Source organism: Oryctolagus cuniculus, chromosome 8 (assembly GCF_964237555.1).
Source record: "Oryctolagus cuniculus chromosome 8, mOryCun1.1, whole genome shotgun sequence".
Lineage (NCBI taxonomy): Eukaryota > Metazoa > Chordata > Mammalia > Lagomorpha > Leporidae > Oryctolagus > Oryctolagus cuniculus.
In genome coordinates this window covers 33,685,284-33,707,122 of record NC_091439.1, presented here as the reverse complement: position 1 = coordinate 33,707,122, position 21,839 = coordinate 33,685,284, and the positions used below count along the sequence as shown (strand labels likewise).

Here is a 21,839-nt window from a genome sequence, read left to right as displayed (position 1 = left end):
ATGATTCCAGGTAAGATAATATACATGTCACAGCCATTCTGCACCATACTTCTCAGCTTTTATTTTCTTTTTCAAATATATTGAATCCCTTTAACTACTTTTGTTAGTAAAAATGTTTTAAATTATTTATAGAAATGCCTATTTGACAAAAAGTGTTCCTTTACATTTAGAAAAAGAGGTAAATGTGGCCATTCTTAAATAGATATCCTTTTAATATTTATTATAGTAAATGCAAATAAGTAATTGTCTGATATTGCTCATCATAGTAATAAAAATGATATTTTAATATGATATAAAATATAATTTATAATATATAGCAAATTGTTTTATAATGAAATATGCAGAAAACATCTATGAAAATATTGAGTAGCATTTATTAGGCCACAGTTGCACATTAATATAAAGCTAAGTACTTTACAACTATTGTCTTATTAAATGCTGAGAGCCCCTTATACATATACATACATACATACTTATTTACATATTCATACATAGCCCAATTTTCCAAGGAGGTGGAAATAAATAACTCTAAATCACGAAGTTAGATTTGCAAGCACTTGACCTCTATTGGGTGGTAATATGTGTAGCTATTAATTAGATTTCTGACCATAGAAACATTTGTTAAGGAGTGAAATCATGATGTACTTCAAAAGATTCATAGAGAATTGGACTTAAAGATGTAAATTTATGCAAAATTTTTGAAATCCATGCATATTTTGTTCATAATACATACTTAACATGAAGATTGTGAAAACTTCCGAAATTTGAATTTTACACCAAATGTATTCATCTTTTAATTCCATTCCCATAAACTTTTTGAAGTACTTTTGCATTTCAATGGAATCAATATTATCTGTGTGCAAGCTTTGTTGAATGCGTATTTGCATTCTCATGTTCTTTCTTCATTGGAAGAGGGCATTATGTTTACGACTACTCTGTTTTTTTTTTTTTTTTTTTTTTTTTTTTTTTTGGATAAAGACGTGTTTTATTTTGATGACCGACCCACGGCATACCGAAGGCCGCTATGTACAGACAGGAGGGGGCGTCGTTTCTGTTCATTTCTTGGTCTCCTCCTCCTTGGACAGAGTCTTGATGATCTCTTCCTTCTTGGCCTGAAGGCGCTCCTCTCGGCGCTTGCAGGCCTCCTTGGTCCTCGACCTGCGGGCCTCAGCCTGGTCAGCCAGCAGCTTCTGGCGGGCCTTATTGGCCTTCAGCTTGTGGATGTGCTCCATGAGGCTGCGCTTGTTCTTGAACACGTTCCCCTTCACCTTCAGGTACAGGCTGTGGTACATGTGGTGGTCAGTCTTCTTAGATTCACGGTGTCTCCTGAACAGGCGACGCAAAATCCGCATCCTGCTCATCCAGGTCACCTTCTCCGGCATCCGGGCATTGGCTGTACCCTTTCGCTTACCTATGCCCACGTGCCTGCCCTTCCGGCGGGCCAAGGTGTTTTTCCAGCACCGAGCCCAGGAATGGACCGTCACAGGTTTGCGGGTGATCAGCCCATCTTTGATCAGCTTCCGGATCTGCTGACGGGAGTTGGCATTGGCGATTTCGTTGGTCTCATTGGGGTCCAACCAGAGCTTCTTCCTGCCACAGCCGAGGACGCTGGAGGCGAGCCTCTTCTGAAGCCTGAGCATGCTCATGGCTGCGGCCAGGCGGCGAAAGGAAAGGACTCCACGACTACTCTTCATCAAACTAGACACATGCAAACCTTGATGTTTCCTGCTTGCAGACTCTGTGTTATAAATACTATAAAAATCTTTTTTTCAGATGTGAATTTATTTACTAATTTTACATTCTCACAAGAAAAAAATGAAGAAGTGGGATTACATAAATTTGAGATGTATAGGCCAACTACCATATGGTAATCATATGTTATAGAAACTGTTTATTATTTTTCAAAAATTAATTTTAATGTGTAGGCTGCATTATTTTCTCTTAACTTTACTTTAAAATGTATTTTATCCCATTTATTTGGAAGAAGAACACACACACAAGCACAAACACACACGCAGAGGGGAAAGGGGTAGAAGGAGGGTGGTCTTCCATCCACTAGTTCACATCCCAATACAAAGGCTTTAATTACTCTGTTGCAATCATGAGGTGGGAGTTCCATGCCTGGAGAGGCAAAGTAGGAGTATGTCAGGCACCTTTGCCACCTTCTACCTAGTACTCCAGTTCTTGGAACACTGAGGGTGCCCTAAGAAAGAATTTACATTAGTCCCCGCCCTTAGCTCAAGAGGTCTGAGATTTTTATCTAGGAGGAGTGGCAGACCATAAAATAGATAGCTCCAATTCCTTTCCACAAATCTGACTTTATCTACCATAGAATATTACACAGGTCAAGCCTAAGGTTAATCTCAAGAATAATGGAGTACTTTGATGGCAATTTGGAAGAATTTATGGATTTAATGAAGATACAACCTAGACTGCAAATTGGCTAGTTTGTAGGAAGCAAACGAAGATGACAAGATAGCTTCAGTGAGGTTTTATGGAGTTAGAACAGGTATCAACCAAGGACTATCAAAACTAATTGCTCAAGACAGTCAAAAATTGATTGAATCACAATTGTACAGCAATTTCTTGCTTAAAGTATTGTTCAAAACAATAGATAAATCTGCTCACTTGTTAAAGAAGAAAGAGAACCTTACCAAAATGCTGACACCACAGGGAAACTATAGATATCTAAAGCTGCTACTTACTAAGGCACAATAATCAAGGTTTAACAGAATGGGAAATTATTACATGGACTCCACGATAGCCTTCCACTCAGTTATTTTAACCGGGGTAAGCTACTGACAAGTGGAGTAAGATTAGTACCCCGTGTTGCTACCTTGAATGTCCATTTTCTTGGCATAATTTGATAATAGCAAAAAAAAAATGGAGAAATTAGCTCATACACTGGAGAGTCAGGAAACACAAATTTATTGTAAAAATAACTAAGGTCATTTTTAGCAGAAATTTGAAAATAGCAATTTTATCTTATAACTAAAGAGAAAGTCAAGATGACCCATAAATTCAACCAAATTCAAACAAATCCTCTTCCAGAAAATTCAACCAAGCATTTAAATAAATTTAACACCAATTTTTTTTCAAATTTCCAAAAAACAGAATGAGAGAAAATGCTCTAACTCACTGTAAGGCCAGCAGTACTTTAACAAAAAGCAAAAGACATACACAACAGGAGCAGAAAATTATGAGCCATTATCATTTAGAAATACAGAGACAAAAATGTTCAGCAAAATACTAGCAAACCAAATCAACAGAGTATTGGAGGTATTATTCACTGTGACCTATTAGGATTCCTCACAGGAATGCAAATTTAATTCCACATGAGAAAATCAAAGTAATATATGACATTGTTACAATAAAGAAAAGCAAAGCACATGAATAACTCAATTGACATAGAACAAGCATTTGACAAAATCCAATGAACTTTTATTATTGAAAGAAACAGAAACTGAGAACTGAAGAGAACTACTTTAACATGATTAAAAGCAATCTTTTATCTCTCTCAATGCTGAAAAATGAAAGCTTTCCCCATAAGATAAGGAGCAAGAAAATATTCTGCTTTCATCACTATTTAGCATTCTATTCGAATAACAATTAGATAAGGAAAAAATAAAGGCATGCATATTTAAGGGAGAAATTAAAACTTTCTTAAGGAAATTAAATAAAGAGAAGGAGCTAAATCTAAAGTATAAAAGAAAAAATATGCAGGGGGAATTAATGGAATGCAGAATAAAAATAAAATAGTAAGGAAAGAGCAAATACTAATAAAGTTAATAAAATGAAATTGATTATTTAATAAATCAACAAGATTGGCAAATATGTAGTTATGTTGACCCCCAATAGTTACAGAAATGCAAATGTATAAAAAGGAATAATATAAATATAGTTCAACAAGTTAGATAATTTTGATAAAATATACAAATACCTGAAAGACACACCACTAGAACCAAGTCAAAATGAAATAGAATTTTTCTGTCTGTCCCTCTATCTGTCTGTAACTCTACTTCTCAAATAAATGAAGTCTTTAAAAAAAAAAGAAAAAGAAAGTGTAACCATTGAAGAAGTGTATAAAGTTACCCAGAGTGATGTTTAGAGGCCCAGAATATCTCATCACTGAATCCCACGGAATATTCAAAAAAGAATTAATGCCATTCCGGCTCTTAAGGCAATCTGATCTGGCTGGAAAGCCCTTGAGAGCATTTAAGGCATGGAAAAAGAAGAAATTGTGACAAAAAATGTCCTATGTGAAGGATCTCTGTGAGTGAGACACCAGTGGAAAGAAGGGGTCATCAAAGAAGGATGTACTTTTCTCTAAATGGAGGAGAGAATTTCCACTTTGTTTATGGCCTTGTCTAAACACTGACATAAATTGTGAATTCAAAAGTCTTCCATAGACTTGAAGCTCATGTCAAGAGCCTTGGGTGATCACTGACATCATACATCAGCATGCTAGTTTTCAAATTAACAAGAATCACTGTGCACTTACTTCCCATGCAGGATCTTTGACCTCAATGAGTTGTATTATGAGAATTAAATGTAGAACTTATTCTTAAACAATTTTGTGTGTGTGTGTGTATGTATGTATATGTGCGAATTGTTAAAATCTTCACTTAGTATAAAGTTGGTGGTATTCTGTGTAGAAAGTTAATTGAAAATGATTTTTTTTTTTTTTTTTTACAGGCAGAGTGGACAGTGAGAGAGAAAGAGACAGAGATAAAGGTCTTCCTTTTCCATTGGTTCACACCCCAATGGCCACTGTGGCCAGCGTGCTGTAGCCTGAGCACTGTGCTGATCTGAAGCCAGGAGCCAGGTGCTTCTCCTGGTCTCCCATGTGGGTGCAGGGCCCAAACACTTGGGCCATCCTCCACTGCACTCCCGGGCCATAGCAGAAAGCTGGCCTGGAAGAGGAGCAACCGGGACAGAATCCAGCACCCAGACTGGGACTAGAACAAGGTGTGCAGGCGCCGCAGGTGGAGGATTAGCCTATTGAGCTGTGGTGCTGGCTAAATGGAGAATGGTACTGGGAATGGTAGATGGAGGAGGAGGTAGGGTAAGAATTGGGATGGGAGGGTGGGTATGATGGGAAGAAGCACCATATTCCTAAAGTTGTACTTATGAAATTGTACCCTTTAAATAAAAGGTTTATTTTGGAAAAAAAAATCAGGAGAAGAAAATCTCCCAATTAATTTTATAAAACCAGTGTTACCCAGAAAGCAAAAAAAAAAAAAAAAAAAAAAAAAAAAAAAAAGACAAGAAAACTACAGAACAACATGCTTCATGAACATGGTTCCAAAAAGCCTCCACAAAATACTAGCAAGCAAATACAAATAGCATAAATGAGAGTGATTGTTACAGATTCTAATGTTTCTTTCTGAGGTGACAACAATGTTCTAAAATTGATTTGGTGATTATTGTTTATACCAAGAAATATACTAAAAATATTGAATTGCTTAATTTAAATTCATGATGAAATATTTTATTTGCAGAAAAACTAGTATACAAATGTACCTCAACAAATAAAAAGTGAAAAGATCATAATGTATACATGTATATATACATACAATATATTATTATTATTCACCATTAAAAACAAATGGGATTCTATCACATGCATCAACATAGCTGCAAGTGAAGGACATCATGTTGAGTGAAATAAGTTTGATACAGAAAGACAAAAACTACATTTTCATGGGAAATAAAACTAAAACTAAAAAAAGAAACTTCAGTCTTTTTATATTTCACAGTTTTTAATTAACAATAACTACATATATTCATGTGCCGCAGTTTGATATTTCCATGTGTGTATACAGGTATACTGATCAAAATCAATATTTCTTCTTCTTTGGGATTATTTATTATGAAAGGCTTGGAGCTTTTGTCTTGTATTGTCTGTACTCTATATACTAGCTTATAGTGAACTAGTTTCCTCTATTCAGTGTAACCATAGAAACTTATTCATCCAATGTAAATGTGACGTGGTACTCATTTTCCTGCTTTCCCTTATCACATATCCGCATCATAGCCTCTGGTGATCACCATTCTGTGTTCAGACTGATTTTTTTTTAACTTTCAGAAATGAGAGACAATAGGTAATAATGAAAGTGGACACCCTAGCCTTATTGGATATCTGTGGGGGAAGGGGCCCAGGTTTTACCTGTTCAGGGTGATTCAAGAAGCAGGTTTTTCATGTATATCAGTTATCATTTTGAGGTATGTTCCTTCTACACCTAATGGCTGAGAGTTTTTATCAAGAACAAACATTGAATCTTATCAAACATGTTTTCTGCCTTCATTTAGATGATTTTACAGTTTTGGTTCTTTGTTCTGTGGATATGAAATTGTGTTGTGAATGTTGAACCATCTTTGTATCCCTGTGATAAATCATACCGGATCTTGTTTTATGAGTGATTTGATGTAGTGCTGCACATATCTAATTTCATCAAGGATATTGATCTGAAGTTGACTTTTTGTGTTATGTCTTTTGTTTCAGAGCAATGCTTGATTGAGAAGAGTTTGGAACTCAAGTTCCAACCTTTTCAATATTTTGGAATATTTTTAGAGTTATTGGAATGAGTTTCTCTTTAAATATTTGCATAATTAAATTGCAAAGTCAGTAGGTTGTGGACTTTTTTGTTTTTGTTTTTAGAGATTTATTTACTTATGGAAAGGTCAAGTTATGGAGAGGCAGAGGTACAGAGAGAGTCGCAGAGAGAGAGAGAGGTCTTATATCTGCTGGTTCACTCCCCAGATGGCTGCAATGGCTGGAACTGTGAGGATCTTAGGCCAGGAGCTTGGAGCTTCCTCCACACCTGCCACGTGGGTACAGGTGCCCAAGGACTTGGGCCACCTTCTACTGCTTTCCCAGGCCATAGCAGAGAGCTGGATTAGAAATGGAGCAGCCAGGACTCAAACTGGTGCCCATATGTGATGCCGGTGCTGCAGGTGGTAAGTTTACCCCCTAGACCACAGTGTGGGCCTGAGTTGTGGACTTATTTGATGAGAGCATTTTAATTATTACTTTGTTCTTGTTAACTTGTTACTGGTCCATTTACATTTTCTATGCCTTGATTTTTAATTTTTTTATTTATGTTTTAGGGAATACAAATTTCATAAGTACAACTTTAGGAATACAGTTATTCTTCCCACCATGCCTGCCCTTCCTCCCAGCTCCTTTTCCTTTTCCCCTTGCCAGTCCCATTCTCCATTAAGATTCATTTTTAATTATCTTTGTACAGAGAAAACCAACGCAATATGAAGTATAGGCATACACACACACACACACACACACGAGGAAACAAAAAAGTTTGAGAACTAGTTTTACAGTTAACTTTCATAATGCAACTCATGGAGGACAGAGGCCCTGCATGGAGAATTAATACACAATGACTCCTGTTGTTAACTTAACAATTAGCATTCTCATGTATGACATCAGTCATCACCAGAGGCTCTTGACATGAGCTGCCTAGGTTATTGGAGCTTTTAGATTCTACAAACTTCATCAGTATTTGGATAAGCCCATAGGCAAAGTGGAAGTTCTCTCCTCCCTTTAGAGAAAAGTACATCCTTCTTTGATGGCCCCTTCTTTCCACTGACGTCTCACTCACAGAGATCCTTCATGTAGGACATTTTTTGCCACAATTTCTTAGTTTTCCATGCTTGAAATACTCTCATGTGATTTCCAGCCAGACTAGGAAGCCTTAAGAGCTGATTCTGAGATCAAAGTGTTACTTAAAGCGATTGTCATTCTATGAGTCTGCCGTGTGGACTGCTTCCCATGTTGGGCATTCTCTCTTGTTTAATTCTATTATTATTACCAGGCACTTGATCCTATTTATCTGATCACTTTAACACTTAATATGTTCACTTTGGCAATTAAGATGGCATTTTTACCACCAAACTTTATGGGATTTGGAGTCCCATTTCAAGTTTTTAAACTCTACTCTTAGAATTAGGGCCATAGGAATGTATGCAGAACTATATGGCTTTACAGTTACAAAATTCCTCCTCCCTCTCTTATTCTCACTCTTATTTTTTATTGAGATTATTTTCAATTGACTTTATACACATATTTTTAACTCTATGTTAAGAGTTCAATTAATACTATGAAAAAAGGGAAATATACAAACAAAAAATGTTCCTCAACACAAGGGAAGCTCAAGTAATCAATTTAATCTTTTATTTCTCCAGAAATTTATTCATTTTTTCAAGGTTTTCCAGTTTGTTAACACATACTTCTTTATCATACTTTCTTGTGATCCTTTCTATTTTCATATCAGTTATAATACTCCCTTCTTTTTATCTTTAATTCTATTCATTTGAGACTTTCCTCTTTTTTTCTTGTCATTCTGATCAAGGATTTTTCTATTTTTGTTTATCTTTTAGAACAACAGTTTTACCTGTTGTCCTAGTTTCAATATCATTTATTTTGCTCTGATTCTTATTATTTCTTGCCTCTTATTAATGTAGAGTTTGTTTTGTTCTTTCTTTTTTTAAAAAATATTTTATTTATTTTATTTGAGAGTTAAAGTTACAGACAGTGAGAGGGAGAGACAAAGAGAAAGGTCTTCCTAATGTTGGTTCACTCTCCAAATGGCTGCAAAGGCTGGAGCTGTGCCGATCCGAAGCCAAGAGCCAAGTGCTTCTTCCTGGTCTCCCATGTGGGTGCGGGAGACCAAGGCCATCTTCTGCTGCTTTCCCATGCCATAGCAAAGAGCTGTACTGGAAGTGGAGCAGCCTGGACTAGAATCGGCGCCCATATGGGATGCCAGCTTTGCAGGCAGAGAATTAACCTACTGCGCCATGGTGCCGACCCCAAAATCTATCTATTTAATATATGCACATATTGCCGTAGTCTTATCTCTTACTGCTATTTTATTCTCATAAATATTAATGTGTTGATATAATGCTGTAAATAATGTGTTGTTTTATATCTATTAATATGTGTGTAGATATAGTTCTGTTTTATATCTCATAGATATTAATGTGTTGTGTTTTTATTTTCATTTATATAAATTTTATTTTTCATTCAATCATTGAAGATATTTATTTCTAAATTTTTGTTGGTCTTCTGGATTTCTACCTTTATTTCTTCATTTTCTGAAAAAAACTATACAGTACTGCATCAATGTTTTATTTTAATGGTACTTGATATGTGATTATATATGATCAATTTTGGAGAAAATTCCATATGCTCATGAGAAAATGTCTATCTCTGTTGGATAAAACGTTCTATAAATGTCTGCTAGAACTATTTGCTTATATTTCCACTATAATGTATCTTTGTTGATTTTATACCTGCATGATCTGTCCATTGATGGCAGTATATAAAATAGATAGATAGATAGATAGATAGATAAAAGAATGTATTTTAATAATATTAAAAGAGGAAGTAAGTGTTTACCATATATTATTAATTTATGTTGTTTTGAATGGCAGGATGCATGCTAATATTTAATTCTAAATTTGAATTCTTGGTGTTGTTAGTATATCTGCTGAGGCAAGCACCCATCAACTACCAACATGACTGATAATATAGGCAGATAAAAGGGTAATGTCATGTATTTAAAACACAGAGAGATAACATCGTATTAATGACTTTAATAGTGTCATTGTTAGATCACAGCTGTGAATACTGTAGAAATTTAACTCACGTAAAGATGACATTGATTAGGCATCAGGATGATAAAAGATTGGAAAGTTAAATAAGCCATAAAATAACTTTAGGTTGCATTATTTTTACTGCCTTTAGTTGATGATAGTACTTATAGTAATTCAATAGCTTAACAGTGTCCTCATATTTGCAAAAAGTGGGTGTGTATGTGTTCAATAAGTAGACGTGGGCATTCAAATTTATTGGTTCACGTAGGTGTAGCTGTTCTATTTCTTTCTCCATTAACACATTTGCTTATATGTTTTGTAAAAGTCACCAAAAACAAGAGCACTATCATTTTCAAGTCAGTCACTTAATTGTTTTTAATGTGTCTAATTAAATCAAGATATCTTACCATCTGCCAATGTATTCATTATCACATCAAAATACTCAAGATAGGTCTATAGTGACTCTAAATTAGTTTCAACTAAACATTATTGCTGCATATTACTTCTAACCTGCTACCCTAAGCATGTACTATATATCAGCTTACTTAAACATAATTATTCTTCAAGGAAAATTGTTTTAGCACACATAAAAAAAAGAGGAAAGAAACTAAAATCAAGATTATTGGAAAATAATTGAAATCAGCAACACTGAGGCCAGAGAACACACCTGAGCGCTACTGCACCCAATATCACCATTTTAAATACAGGAGAAGTTGAAAAAGGGAGGAAGCTACAATAAATATAACTTGATATGCATAACTCTTATTTATCTCTTTCAGCAACTCTACTTTACGTATTGTGAGAACAAGAAAACTAGACATCGGGGAGCTCACTTGACACAACTTAGCCAGTAATGGGGTGGAAAGGGAAAGCTATAATTGGCAAATTCATGGAGGTTCAGTGTGCTGAAGTCTGAGAGCTAAACACTCTATGGGATGGAGATTGCTGAGTCATAGGGTGCTCCCAAACTTTCGTGTATTTTACCTTAAAGAAGCCCTACCGATTTCTCACGATGAAGACCAAAGAAAAATCTTACCTTCATTCTTTTAGGGGAAAGGAAAGGTAGGCAGTTTGAAATATGCCCAGACCATTTTGTGTTTCTTAGAAGAGAAGCTAATTACCAGAGTCTAAAATACTGAGAGCTTTTAAAGTAATTCATTTTATTTATTTTGAAAGTCAGAGTTACAGAGAGAGAGGGAGGGAGGGAGAGAGGAAGAGAGAGAGAGAGAGGGAGAGGGAGAGAGGGAGAGAGGGAGAGAAGGAGAGGGGGAGAGGGGGAGAGAGGGAGAGAGGGAGAGAGGGAGAGAGGGAGAGAGGGAGATCTCCCTTCTGCTGGTTCACTCCCCAGATGGTTGCAACAGCCAGCACGGGACCAGTCCAAAGGCAGGAGCATCGAGACTCAGGCAAATCTCCCAAGTGGGTGAAGTGTCACGGTCACAAGACTTTGACCATCTTCCACTGCATTTCCTAGCCCATTTGCAGGAAACTGGATTGGACATGGAGCATCTGGGCCTTGAATCAGTAACCATATGGGATGCTGGCATTGCATGTTGCAGCTCTACCCACTACACTACCATGCCAGCCCCTAATTTTATGAGAATTTTATCAGATCCAGATTGATATGGGGAAAAGCAAATACCTGGTTCCAGCTTTCTTCCAACCTTTTTCCACCTATGAGAATGACAAAATGGAGAAACTCTTAGGAAGGTGCAACTGGAGGACAGGTTCACTGAAAAATGTAAACCTGAAGCCAGGACTGTGGAACAGCTCCTCCCCTGCAACCCTTATATCCATGTCACTTACTTTGTCTGTATGTATTTCCTTTTTTCCAGTACATCATGTACAGCTTACAATCAAAAATCTGAAGCATAATAAAAGACCACAGCACAAGCAAACAGAACACAGATTGAACATATTAAATAAACATGTAAAGGCTCAAATAAGGGAGGGCGATTGGAATTATCAAACCTGGAATAAAAAATAACTATGCTTAATATAATAAGTGCTCTTATGGAAAGAGTAGAAAACATGCAAGAGTAGATAGAATAGATGGTCAATTTAAACAGAGAGATGGAAATAAATCCTAACAAATGAAAACATTGTAACAAGTATAAAGAATATCTTGAGGCCGGCGCCGCGGCTCACTAGGCTAATCCTCCGCCTTGCGGCGCTGGCACACCGGGTTCTAGTCCCAGTCGGGGCGCCGGATTCTGTCCCGGTTGCCCCTCTTCCAGGCCAGCTCTCTGCTGTGGCCAGGGAGTGCAGTGGAGGATGGCCCAAGTGCTTGGGCCCTGCACCCCATGGGAGACCAGGATAAGTACCTGGCTCCTGCCATCGGATCAGCGTGGTGCGCCTGCCGCAGTGGCCATTGGAGGGTGAATCAATGGAAAAGGAAGACCTTTATCTCTGTCTCTCTCTCTCACTGTCCACTCTGCCTGTCAAAAAACAAACAAACAAAGACTATCTTGACTGATTAATCGACTGCACACAGCTGAGAAAGCATTAGTTAGCTTGAGAAAATGTTACACAAAGTTCCAGAATCAAAAATTAAAGAGGTAAAAAAAAATCACAGACCAATGTAGCCAGCACTACTATAAACATGTACTGCATATATTTAATGGGAATACCAGGAGGGAAAAAAAAATTCAAAAAGAAGAAATACGTGAAGCAATAATCATTGTGACACTTTCCAAAATTGATATCTGGTACAAAATGACAGCTTCAGGAAGCTCAGAGATCTCCAAACAAGATAAATACCCCAAAATAAAACACCTTGGAATATTATAATAAAATTTAAATAATTTTGTTCATATATACTACATTGCTTTGTACACTGTTACCATAGATCACAGCCCTTATCTTTTATTGTTGAGGAACAATGTTAATTTTTTTGTTTCTTACTATTTGTTGAATTATTTACTGAGTGAGGTGCTAAAATTATGATTATATATTATATATATTTATTATATAATAAATAGTAGTCACCTATTAGCATTATCAAATACTATGGACTATTATATTTTGATTTCCATATCACTGTTTTATTCTTATGTGGCATTTGCTTAAAATAAATCAGATAGTATGAATTCTCAAACTGTGCTTTTCTTTTTTGATAATATTATTTGCCAATCTATGTAATATGAATTCTGTGTACTCATTTTAAGTCATGTTGACAAATATTAAAAACTTTTTCTGAGATTTTCATTTTAATTTTACTGACTATTTGACATTTTAGGCAAATATTTTTATCTATCTAATCCATGAACATTGCATATCTATTTACTTTAACTTCTCATATCATCTTTGCCTTTTTGTATTTCATTTATTTTCCAGTGTCTGTTACTTTCTTTATCATATTTGCCTTATTTAAAATTTTCCAACTTAATTAACATTAATTTTGAGATTACTTTTTTGAAGTTTTTTCTATACAGTAATTGAATCATGTTTCCTTATAGAAATGCATCCTAGAAATTCTAATATGTTATGTTTTCATTTTCTTGTATTTCAAAAGGCCAGAGACATGGCTAACTTCACCTATTCTAGTAATTTTGTGGATACATTATTTATGATTCTTATGTATGCATCATGCCACCTGTAAAAATAGATATTTTATGGTTTTCTTATTATCCTGTATGCCGTTTCGTTCTTTCCTTTTTCTTTATTGACTTACTAAAGATTTGTTGAACTAAGAAATAATGTTGAATAAAGTTGATGATAGTGGATATCCTCACAGGCGTCCTATTAATAAACATACTAAATATTTTGCCAGTAAATGTGACCTATATTTTAAAAATATTTTATTAAATATTTAACACATGTCTAAAATTGCATATAGTTATGTAGTAGTATGTGGTGTTTTGGTATATGAATAGATTGTGCAGTGTCCAATCCAGGTAAATATACTGTTCAAATATTTATTAACAGTAGAAACATCTAAAACCATGTCTTGCAATTTTATTATTCTTAAAGGGAATTTATATTGAATTAACATGATCTCTTGTCTTTCTACTCTTCAAAATAACCCTGGAACTTCTTACTCCTATTTAGCTATGAGCCAGCACCAGATAATCAACCTTTCCCCAATCCTTCTACCTCATTTCTCTCCAGCCTCTGATAACCACAATTATAGTTTTATTTCTTTGAGATCATCTTTTTTAAAGACTCCATAAGTGACCACGATCATGTGATATTTATCTTTTTGTGCTTAGCTTATTTCACTTAATACCATGACACCCAGGTCATCCAAGTTGCTGCAAATGCAAGATTTTATTGTTTTTATGACTGAGTAGTATCCCAATGTGCACATGCATGCCATTTTCTTTATTCATTCATCAGTGGATGGAGAGTAAGGTGGTTTCCATTTCTTAGCTTTTGTGAATGGTACTGCAATAAACACAGGAGTGCAGATGTCTCTTTGGCAGATGTGTTTCATTTCTCATATATATGTAGAATATATATATAATATATATGCAACATATATTATATATACTATATATAATACATATAATAGTAAGAAAAAAACTTTCTTCCTCAACAGTAGAGACAAGAGCTGTAAACAACAATTAATTTTCAAAATGACAATTTTGCACATATACTTTACATTATTTTGTACTCTGCTACCACAGATCATGGATAATATATGGTATTTGTCTATTAATGACTGGTTATTTCACTATGCATAATGGTTTCTAGTTGCATCCATTTTGTTGCAAAAGACAGGATTTCATTCTTTTTTATTTTTTACAGCTGAGTGGTATTCTCTACTACCTATCTATTTCTATCTATCTATCTATCTATCTATCTATATCACTATCATCTATCTATTTATCTATCTATACCTTAATTTCTTTATCCAGCTATTAGTTGATGGACATCTAGGTTGATTCTATATCTTAGCTCTTGTGAATTGAGCTGCAATTAACATGGGGGTACAAATAACTCTTTCAAACGCTTATTTCATTTCATTAGGGTAAATTCCTAGGAGTAGAATGGTTGGGTCATATGGTACATCTATTTTCAGATTTCAGAGGAATCTCTATGTTATCATCCACAATGGCTGCACTAGTTTGCATTCCGACCAACAGGGGATTAAAAAAAATCTTTATTTTCCTTGCTTAATTTGATTCATTACACTATCTGAGAATCTGTTTATTTCATTAAATTTATAGATTCATTAGCCAAAAATTTGATAGAATTCTCTTATTGTCTTTCTTATTTCTGCACATATACTTTGTCATAATATTATTTTATATTAATTTCTACAGTTTGAATATGGAGGGCTTCCTCCCAAACTCATATTAAATTTAATTTTGATTCTTGGTAGTGTTGGGATTTGGGGCCTTTAAAAAGTGATTGTATTCTTAACAGACATTGATATCTTTCCCATGGGAATGTTTTTGGAAAAGCTTATTGTCAGGAAGTTCATTCTTGTGTTTTCCTAATTCCACATGTTCTGACTTGCACTTTTGCTTTCTGCCATGTTACGATTCTGCATGTTTTGTGTGAAATATGAGTATTCAAGTGTGGGCTTTTAACCTTCATAACTGTGGGCTAAGTAAACTTTCCTCCATTAATCACTCTATCAGATATTCTGTGATAACTACAGACAGCATATAGACACATTCATTTTTTTCTAATTTTTCTTTGAAGATATTTTCTTTTCCTTCAAACAATTCCCTATGACATGTTGTTTTTAAAAATATACATCTGATTTTCCTTTAGTTTTTTTAAGATCCTTCAAATATTTCATAGTATACTTAGGGTATAGCTTTCATGTGACTTACATATACTGTATGAATATTGCTTAACTCTGAAGAATTAACAAAGCAAAGAAGTCTTCAAATACCTTTTATGTGTGTATGTGTGTATGTATGGATGTTTGTATGTGCTTTATGGTGTGGCAGAGCTACTATTTCCCTATGTAGAAAGCATTATTCTTGCCCTTGAAATTTTATTTTGTAGGATTATTGCATGGGTTTTAGTATTCTCTTTTTCTCCAGTCTCTTTAATTGGAGTTATGCTCCCTTAGTGTAATTACATAACATCTTTATTCCTATTCCACAAAAATTATCTCATTATATTCTAATTCTTCAAAATTATCTACATCATCTTTATGATTGACTGTGCTGTCAGTGGTCTGTTAGCATTGACCATTTTGTCTTAAAACTCAGCACAGTAAAGTATTCAATAAATAGTTGATAGAAGAATTAATGATTAGAACAGTTAGTACATGAATATTTTACTGTATTTGTGTTCAAAAATTTGGTAGGAGTAAGGAAAATTGAATTTTATACTTTCTTCTCTTTCATTAGCAGCTGTAAAATTTAGGCAATCACACTGTCACTCTCTAAGAAATTATATTTCTATATGATGATTTTTTTTCATTTGCTTTGTTTTGTTTTGTTTAGTTTTGTTACAGCATGAAATGTGCTTTAGGGGAACTGGGTTTTCCTGTGGTTTTCTTATAAAATATGAAAAAGCTTACTGTGTTATAGTCATATTGTTAGGATGCTGTCTGTCATACACTCTCATTTCTTATATTAAGATTTTTTTTTTTTTTTTTACAGGCAGACTGAACAGTGAGAGAGAGAGACAGAGAGAAAGGTCTTCCTTTGCCTTTGGTTCACCCTCCAATGGCCGCCTCGGCTGGCGCGCTGAGGCCGGCGCAGCGCGCTGATCCGATGGCAGGAGCCAGGTGCTTCTCCTGGTCTCCTATGGGGTGCAGGGCCCAAGCACTTGGGCCATCCTCTACTGCACTCCCTGGCCACAGCAGAGAGCTGGCCTGGAAGAGGGGCAACCGGGACAGAATCTGGCGCCCCCACCGGGACTAGAACCCGGTGTGCGGGCGCCGTAAGGCGGAGGATTAGCCTAATGAGCTGTGGCGCCGGCCAGATTTTTTGGTTTTAATCAATACTAGAAGTATATTGTTAGTTGAAAATATATCTTAGTAAAAAAAAATAAGAATGGGAATAAGAGAGGGAGGAAGAAGTCGGGTGAGAGTGCAGGTGATGAAATTTACAAAATGCATGAACTTTGTATACTTTAAATAAAAAGTTTCTGAGAAAAAAATAGCTAAAAGTAGATGTATTTACTTCATCATGATCTGTGAGATTATGGAACATTAAGTAAAGTAGACTATTTATTGCTAATATAATTTTACTAATTATGTTTTAAGCCCCCTTTTTTTGGAGAAACTGCTAGAAAAATGTTGTTACTTGGTTTAAGTCCCAAAACAATTTCCAGTTTTTGGTAAGATGGGTTGATTATCAGTACATGAAAATAAATTTTGGCAAAGATGTTATCTACAAGAAAGTACTGGATTTACTACAATGAATGTGGGAATTTTTTTTTTTTTTTTTTTTTGACAGGCAGAGTAGACAGTGAGAGAGAGGGACAGAGACAAAGGTCTTCCTTTGCTATTGGTTCACCCTCCAATGGCCGCCGCGGCCGGCGCACCGCGCTGATCTGATGGCAGGGCCAGGAGCCAGGTGCTAAGAATGTGGGAAAATTTTAATAAAAATTCAGTATATTTCTTTCAATTAATTCAATATTACTTATTCTTAGGTGATATTATGTTGGACAGATTTTTGATATTTGTAGAAATTTTTTCAATGCTCAATCTTTCCCAAATCTAACTACCAATGATCTGTACATGTTATGCAAAAGAAGAGAAATAAAAAAGAGAAGAAGAGGAATGATCTGATTCTCTTTAGCTATAATTCTATCATTTTCCTCACATATTATAGGAAATTATTACTTATTTTTATCTTTAACTGCTTGATCATGGTATGATTGAAGGGCCGGCACTATGGCATAGTGGGTGAACCTACTGCCTGCACTGCCAACATCCCATATGGGCACCAGTTTGAGTCCCAGCTGCCCCACTTCTGGTCTAGCTCTCTGCTATTGCCTGGGAAAGCAGCAGAAGATGGCTCAAGTCCTTGGGGCCCTGCACCCATGTGGGAGATCCAGAAGAAGCTCCTGGCTCCTAGCTTCCAATAGGCACAGCTCTAGCCGCTGTGACCAACTAGGGAATAATGTGGCGGATGGAAGACCTAGCTCTCTTTCTGCCTTTCCTCTTTCTAACTCTGACTTTCAAATAAATAATAAATCTTAAAAATGTATGATTGATATGTAAGAAACTATATATTTAATGCATGCAATTTGTTGAGTTTAAACAAATAAATATACCTGTGGAATCATAGCCACACTGAAATTGGTAGATATATCTATCACCTTCAAAAGTTTCTTGGTGCCTGTTTTGTGTGTGTGTGTGTGTGTGTGTCTGTATGTGTGTGTGTGATAAAAACACTTAATATGAGTGCCGATGTTGTGGTGTAGCAGGTAAAGCCACTGCCTGCAGTGGCAGCATCCATATGGATACCAGTTCGAGTTCTGGTTGCTCCACTTCTGATCCAGCTCTCTGCTATGGCCTGGGAAAGCAGTGAAAGATGGCCCAAGCCCAAGAAATTGGACCCCTGCACCTGCATGGGAGACCCAGAAGAAGCTCTTAGTTCCTGGCTTCAGATTGGCGCAGCTCCGACCTCTGTGGCCAATTGGGCAGTGAACCAGTGGATGGAGGTCCTCTCTCTCTCCGCCTATCCTTCTCTCTCTGTGTAACTCTGACTTTCAAATAAATAAACAAATCTTAAAAAAAATGTAAAATGAATTCATGCATTTTTAAATTTTCATGACAAAAATCATATCATTTTCCAGGTTAAGTATAATTAGCTCAGACATTAAGTTACAAAAGAATAATTTCCAACATTCTTATTTAAAATAAAAATATATCATAAATCTGCCTCTTTTTAACTCTACTATCTGAAATTTGAATCTTTATGCAATATCAATATTTTAATTTTACATCAAATTATTTCTGTGATATAATACATAATAACTTATTCTTACATGTTTTTGAAATTTACATCAGTCTACTATCAACAGTTCCATAATAATTATAACATGGCAGGTGAATAACTGACCAGGTTTCAAGGCTATATGAATGTTTTCCTAATTTTTAAGCTTTCTCTAAATGCTCTACCATATGTGACAACACACTAGGTTGAATTATGACACTCATATTTTACCTTTAATATGAATTTTATGCTCCTATAATATCTTTGATATATTCAAAAATTTAAATGCATGTAACTAATGTACAGTAACATTAAATTGAAAACTATATGAGGATATAAAATACTAAAATGCATTTAAATCCTGTTCAGGATTATAAAATATATGATTAAAGATATGGCAAGAAACTTTGACAAAAATGATGAAATGAATTATTATTTTTATAATTTCTGAAATATAGTAAAATCCCAAAGTGTTTAAATGACTCTATCAAAGAACTGAAAGCAAAGTGAAAGACAAGACAATGTAATTTTAGTGCTGATTCTAAGTAGAAAAAAATAATGCATTAAAAAAATCATACCTACACACATGTACACATATACATATAGCATGCACATTTATGTACATTAAATGACAATCAGAATTTTACCTTTGTCAATCATTCTGTGAAAGAATTATGAGAAAATATTCATAAAAATAAACATCTAAATCTATACTAATTGTAAAAGGGAAATTCATAAGATATATGATCAGTTATGAAAAATGTAAATAGTAAGATCACCATCCATCAATATAGCTAATATTTCTAAAGTCTCTTTAATTAATTGCAATAAAGTTTGACCTTATTTATTTAATCATGCTAGTCCATTAATTCACTTTTCTTTCTGAATCATTTTTCAATCATTTAAAACCCTTCAGAACAATGAAAGCTTTCTATCTTATCATGTTCATTTTTGCAATGATCACATGAATTTTTAAGTGAAATACCTTGATTATTTCCCTCCAAACAAGCCATTTTATTCTATTAAAATACTGTCCTTTGTTTCATTCTGTCTCAAATGCACATATTTTTAAACTTTTTCTTGTAAACAAACAGCTATTTTTGCAAAGACTATGTTTGAATTTGAACATGAATTTTCAATTGTATAAACAAATCATCCAAATTTCACCACCAGGATGATGAAATTGAGAAATGTAATCCTTTGTTTCTAATTAAAGAATAACTCTGTGGCGCCGGCACCCCGGGTTCTAGTCCTGGTCGGAGCGCTGGATTCTGTCCCCTTTGCTCCTCTTCCAGTCCAGCTCTCTGCTGTGGCCTGGGAAGGCAGTGGAGGATGGCCCAGATCCTTGGGTCCCTGCACCCACATGGGAGACCAGGAGGAAGCACCTGGATCCTGGCTTCGGATTGGTGCAGCGTGCCAGCCATAGCGGCCATTTGGAGGGTGAACCAACGGAAGGAAGACCTTTCTGTCTCTCTCTCTGTGTCTAACTCTGCCTGTAAAAAAAAAAAAAAAAAAAAAAAAAAAAAAGAAAGAAAAGAAAAAGAATAAAAGAATAACTATGTGTGCTAGGGAAGTTCTTGCAGGAAAGAAAAATTTGATCTTTGTGGAAAATGTTGTTGAAGAATTAGCCAAATAATTCCATAAATATATTGCAGTTTACTGTTTCTTAATGAAAATTAATTTCAATGTTAAGTATAAATGGAAATATGTATTTATGCTCACTGAAAAGATTTCTTACATCGTTCAGTAATAAGAACTCTTATTCAAATGATTTGATAATGAAGAAAATTTAGCTGGGAACATTTTAGAAAAGATCATATCCATGAACCTTTAAATATATTGTTTCTTCTAGATATAAATATTTTTTTAAAATATGAGAGGACTTTGAGACATTCGTGGAAATGGAATTAAAAGTATATCTGGATGCAGAAAACTTTTGAAATCTATGCATATAATATAACTTTAAATAGTTCATGAAAAAATTTGTGCTATGAAAAACCTATACATGGGTTTCAGAATAAACTTAAAGTTCAATTTCACTTTTCCATAAACTTTTTGAAGTGTCCTCACAATTAGAGCTTGATGTGGTATAACAAGTAAATACTATAAGAATTTCAACCACTGAAACCATGAAAATATCAAAAATACTGTCTTGATTTCTCAGTAAATTTTCTTTGTCACTTAGCCATGGAAAATAGGAAAAGTTGTGAAATATTTTTACTCTTTGCAACCTTGGGGAAAAATAAATAATATGTTTACAATTTTCAGCAAATTCCACTTCCCAGATAGTTTAAATCCTTTGGATAGTAAAATGTTAGTTCCAGAATAAGATAAAGTAGTTGAAGGAGAAATAGTAGTCTATATTTAACAAATCCACTAGGGGAGTAATTAGGCCAGTAAGTCTTTACTCCTGAAATGAAAATGTGAGACAAATGGAAAACTGAAAAGCACAGTCCACTTCTCATGTTAGTTTTTTTTTTTTTTTTTTTTTTTTTTTTTTTTTTAAAGATTCATTTATTTATTTGAAAGAGTTTCAGAGCGGCAGAGAAAGAGCGAGAGGTCTTCCATCATCTGGTTCACTCCCCAAATGACCACAATGGCCACAGCTGTGCCAATCTGAAGCCAGGAGTCGGGAACCAGGAGCTTCTTCCATGTCTCATACATGTGTGCAGGGGCCCAAGCACTTGGGCCATCTTCTACTGCTATCCCAGGCCACAGCAGAGAGCTGGATCAGAAGAAGAGCTGCCAAGACTAGAATTGGCACCCATTCGGTATGACTGTACTGCAGGCGGAAGCTTTACCTTCTACACCAAAGTGTTGGTCCCTGATATTAGTTTTAAGAAAAATATTTAAAAAAAAAAAAACATTAGTCATAAGGCAGGGGTGACAATGTTCAGTAATATTCTTACATCATGTAGTATTAAACACTATCCTCACATGACATCCAAGGATTAATTTTAATCTAGTATGGCTAAAGGGATCTTGTAGATGTGATTTTCATTACTAAATCTGAGTTGAGAACATGACCCTTGACTACCCATGCTAATCCCAAATATAATCACGAAGTGTCCCTGTGCCAGGAGGCTAAGGGAGAATTGGCTATAGCAGAAAATGCAACATGGACCTGCAAGCAAAGATTAGAGTAAAGTTGTCAGCAGCCTAAGAATGAATGTCACATCCCCAAAAATGGAAGTGACAGGCAATGGATTCTCTATTGGAGCTTCCAGAAAGAACACAGCACTAGTGTCACTTCGGTTTTACATTTTTAAGACTTATTTCGGATGTCATGCCCACCAGAATTGTAGGAGAAAAAAAAATTGTGCTGTTTCAACCCACTGCATTTGTGGTGATTTGTAGTAGCAATAATAGGAA

General features: G+C 35.2%; 1 protein-coding gene across 1 annotated transcript; it reads right to left on the bottom strand.

Annotated features, from left to right (window-relative positions):
• Positions 1 to 953: 953 nt before the first annotated feature.
• LOC100348253 (large ribosomal subunit protein eL19-like) lies at positions 954 to 1,650 on the bottom strand. The gene has a single exon (XM_051819892.2). The coding sequence runs from the start codon at positions 1,644 to 1,646 to the stop codon at positions 1,056 to 1,058; it is 591 nt and encodes a 196-aa protein (XP_051675852.1). The 5' UTR covers positions 1,647 to 1,650; the 3' UTR covers positions 954 to 1,055.
• Between the last annotated feature and the right edge of the window lie 20,189 nt (positions 1,651 to 21,839).

Excerpts from the sequence above, each read along its gene's own strand:
- LOC100348253 (XM_051819892.2), bottom strand. The coding sequence starts at position 1,646 with ATGAGCATGCTCAGGCTTCAGAAGAGGCTCGCCTCCAGCGTCCTCGGC.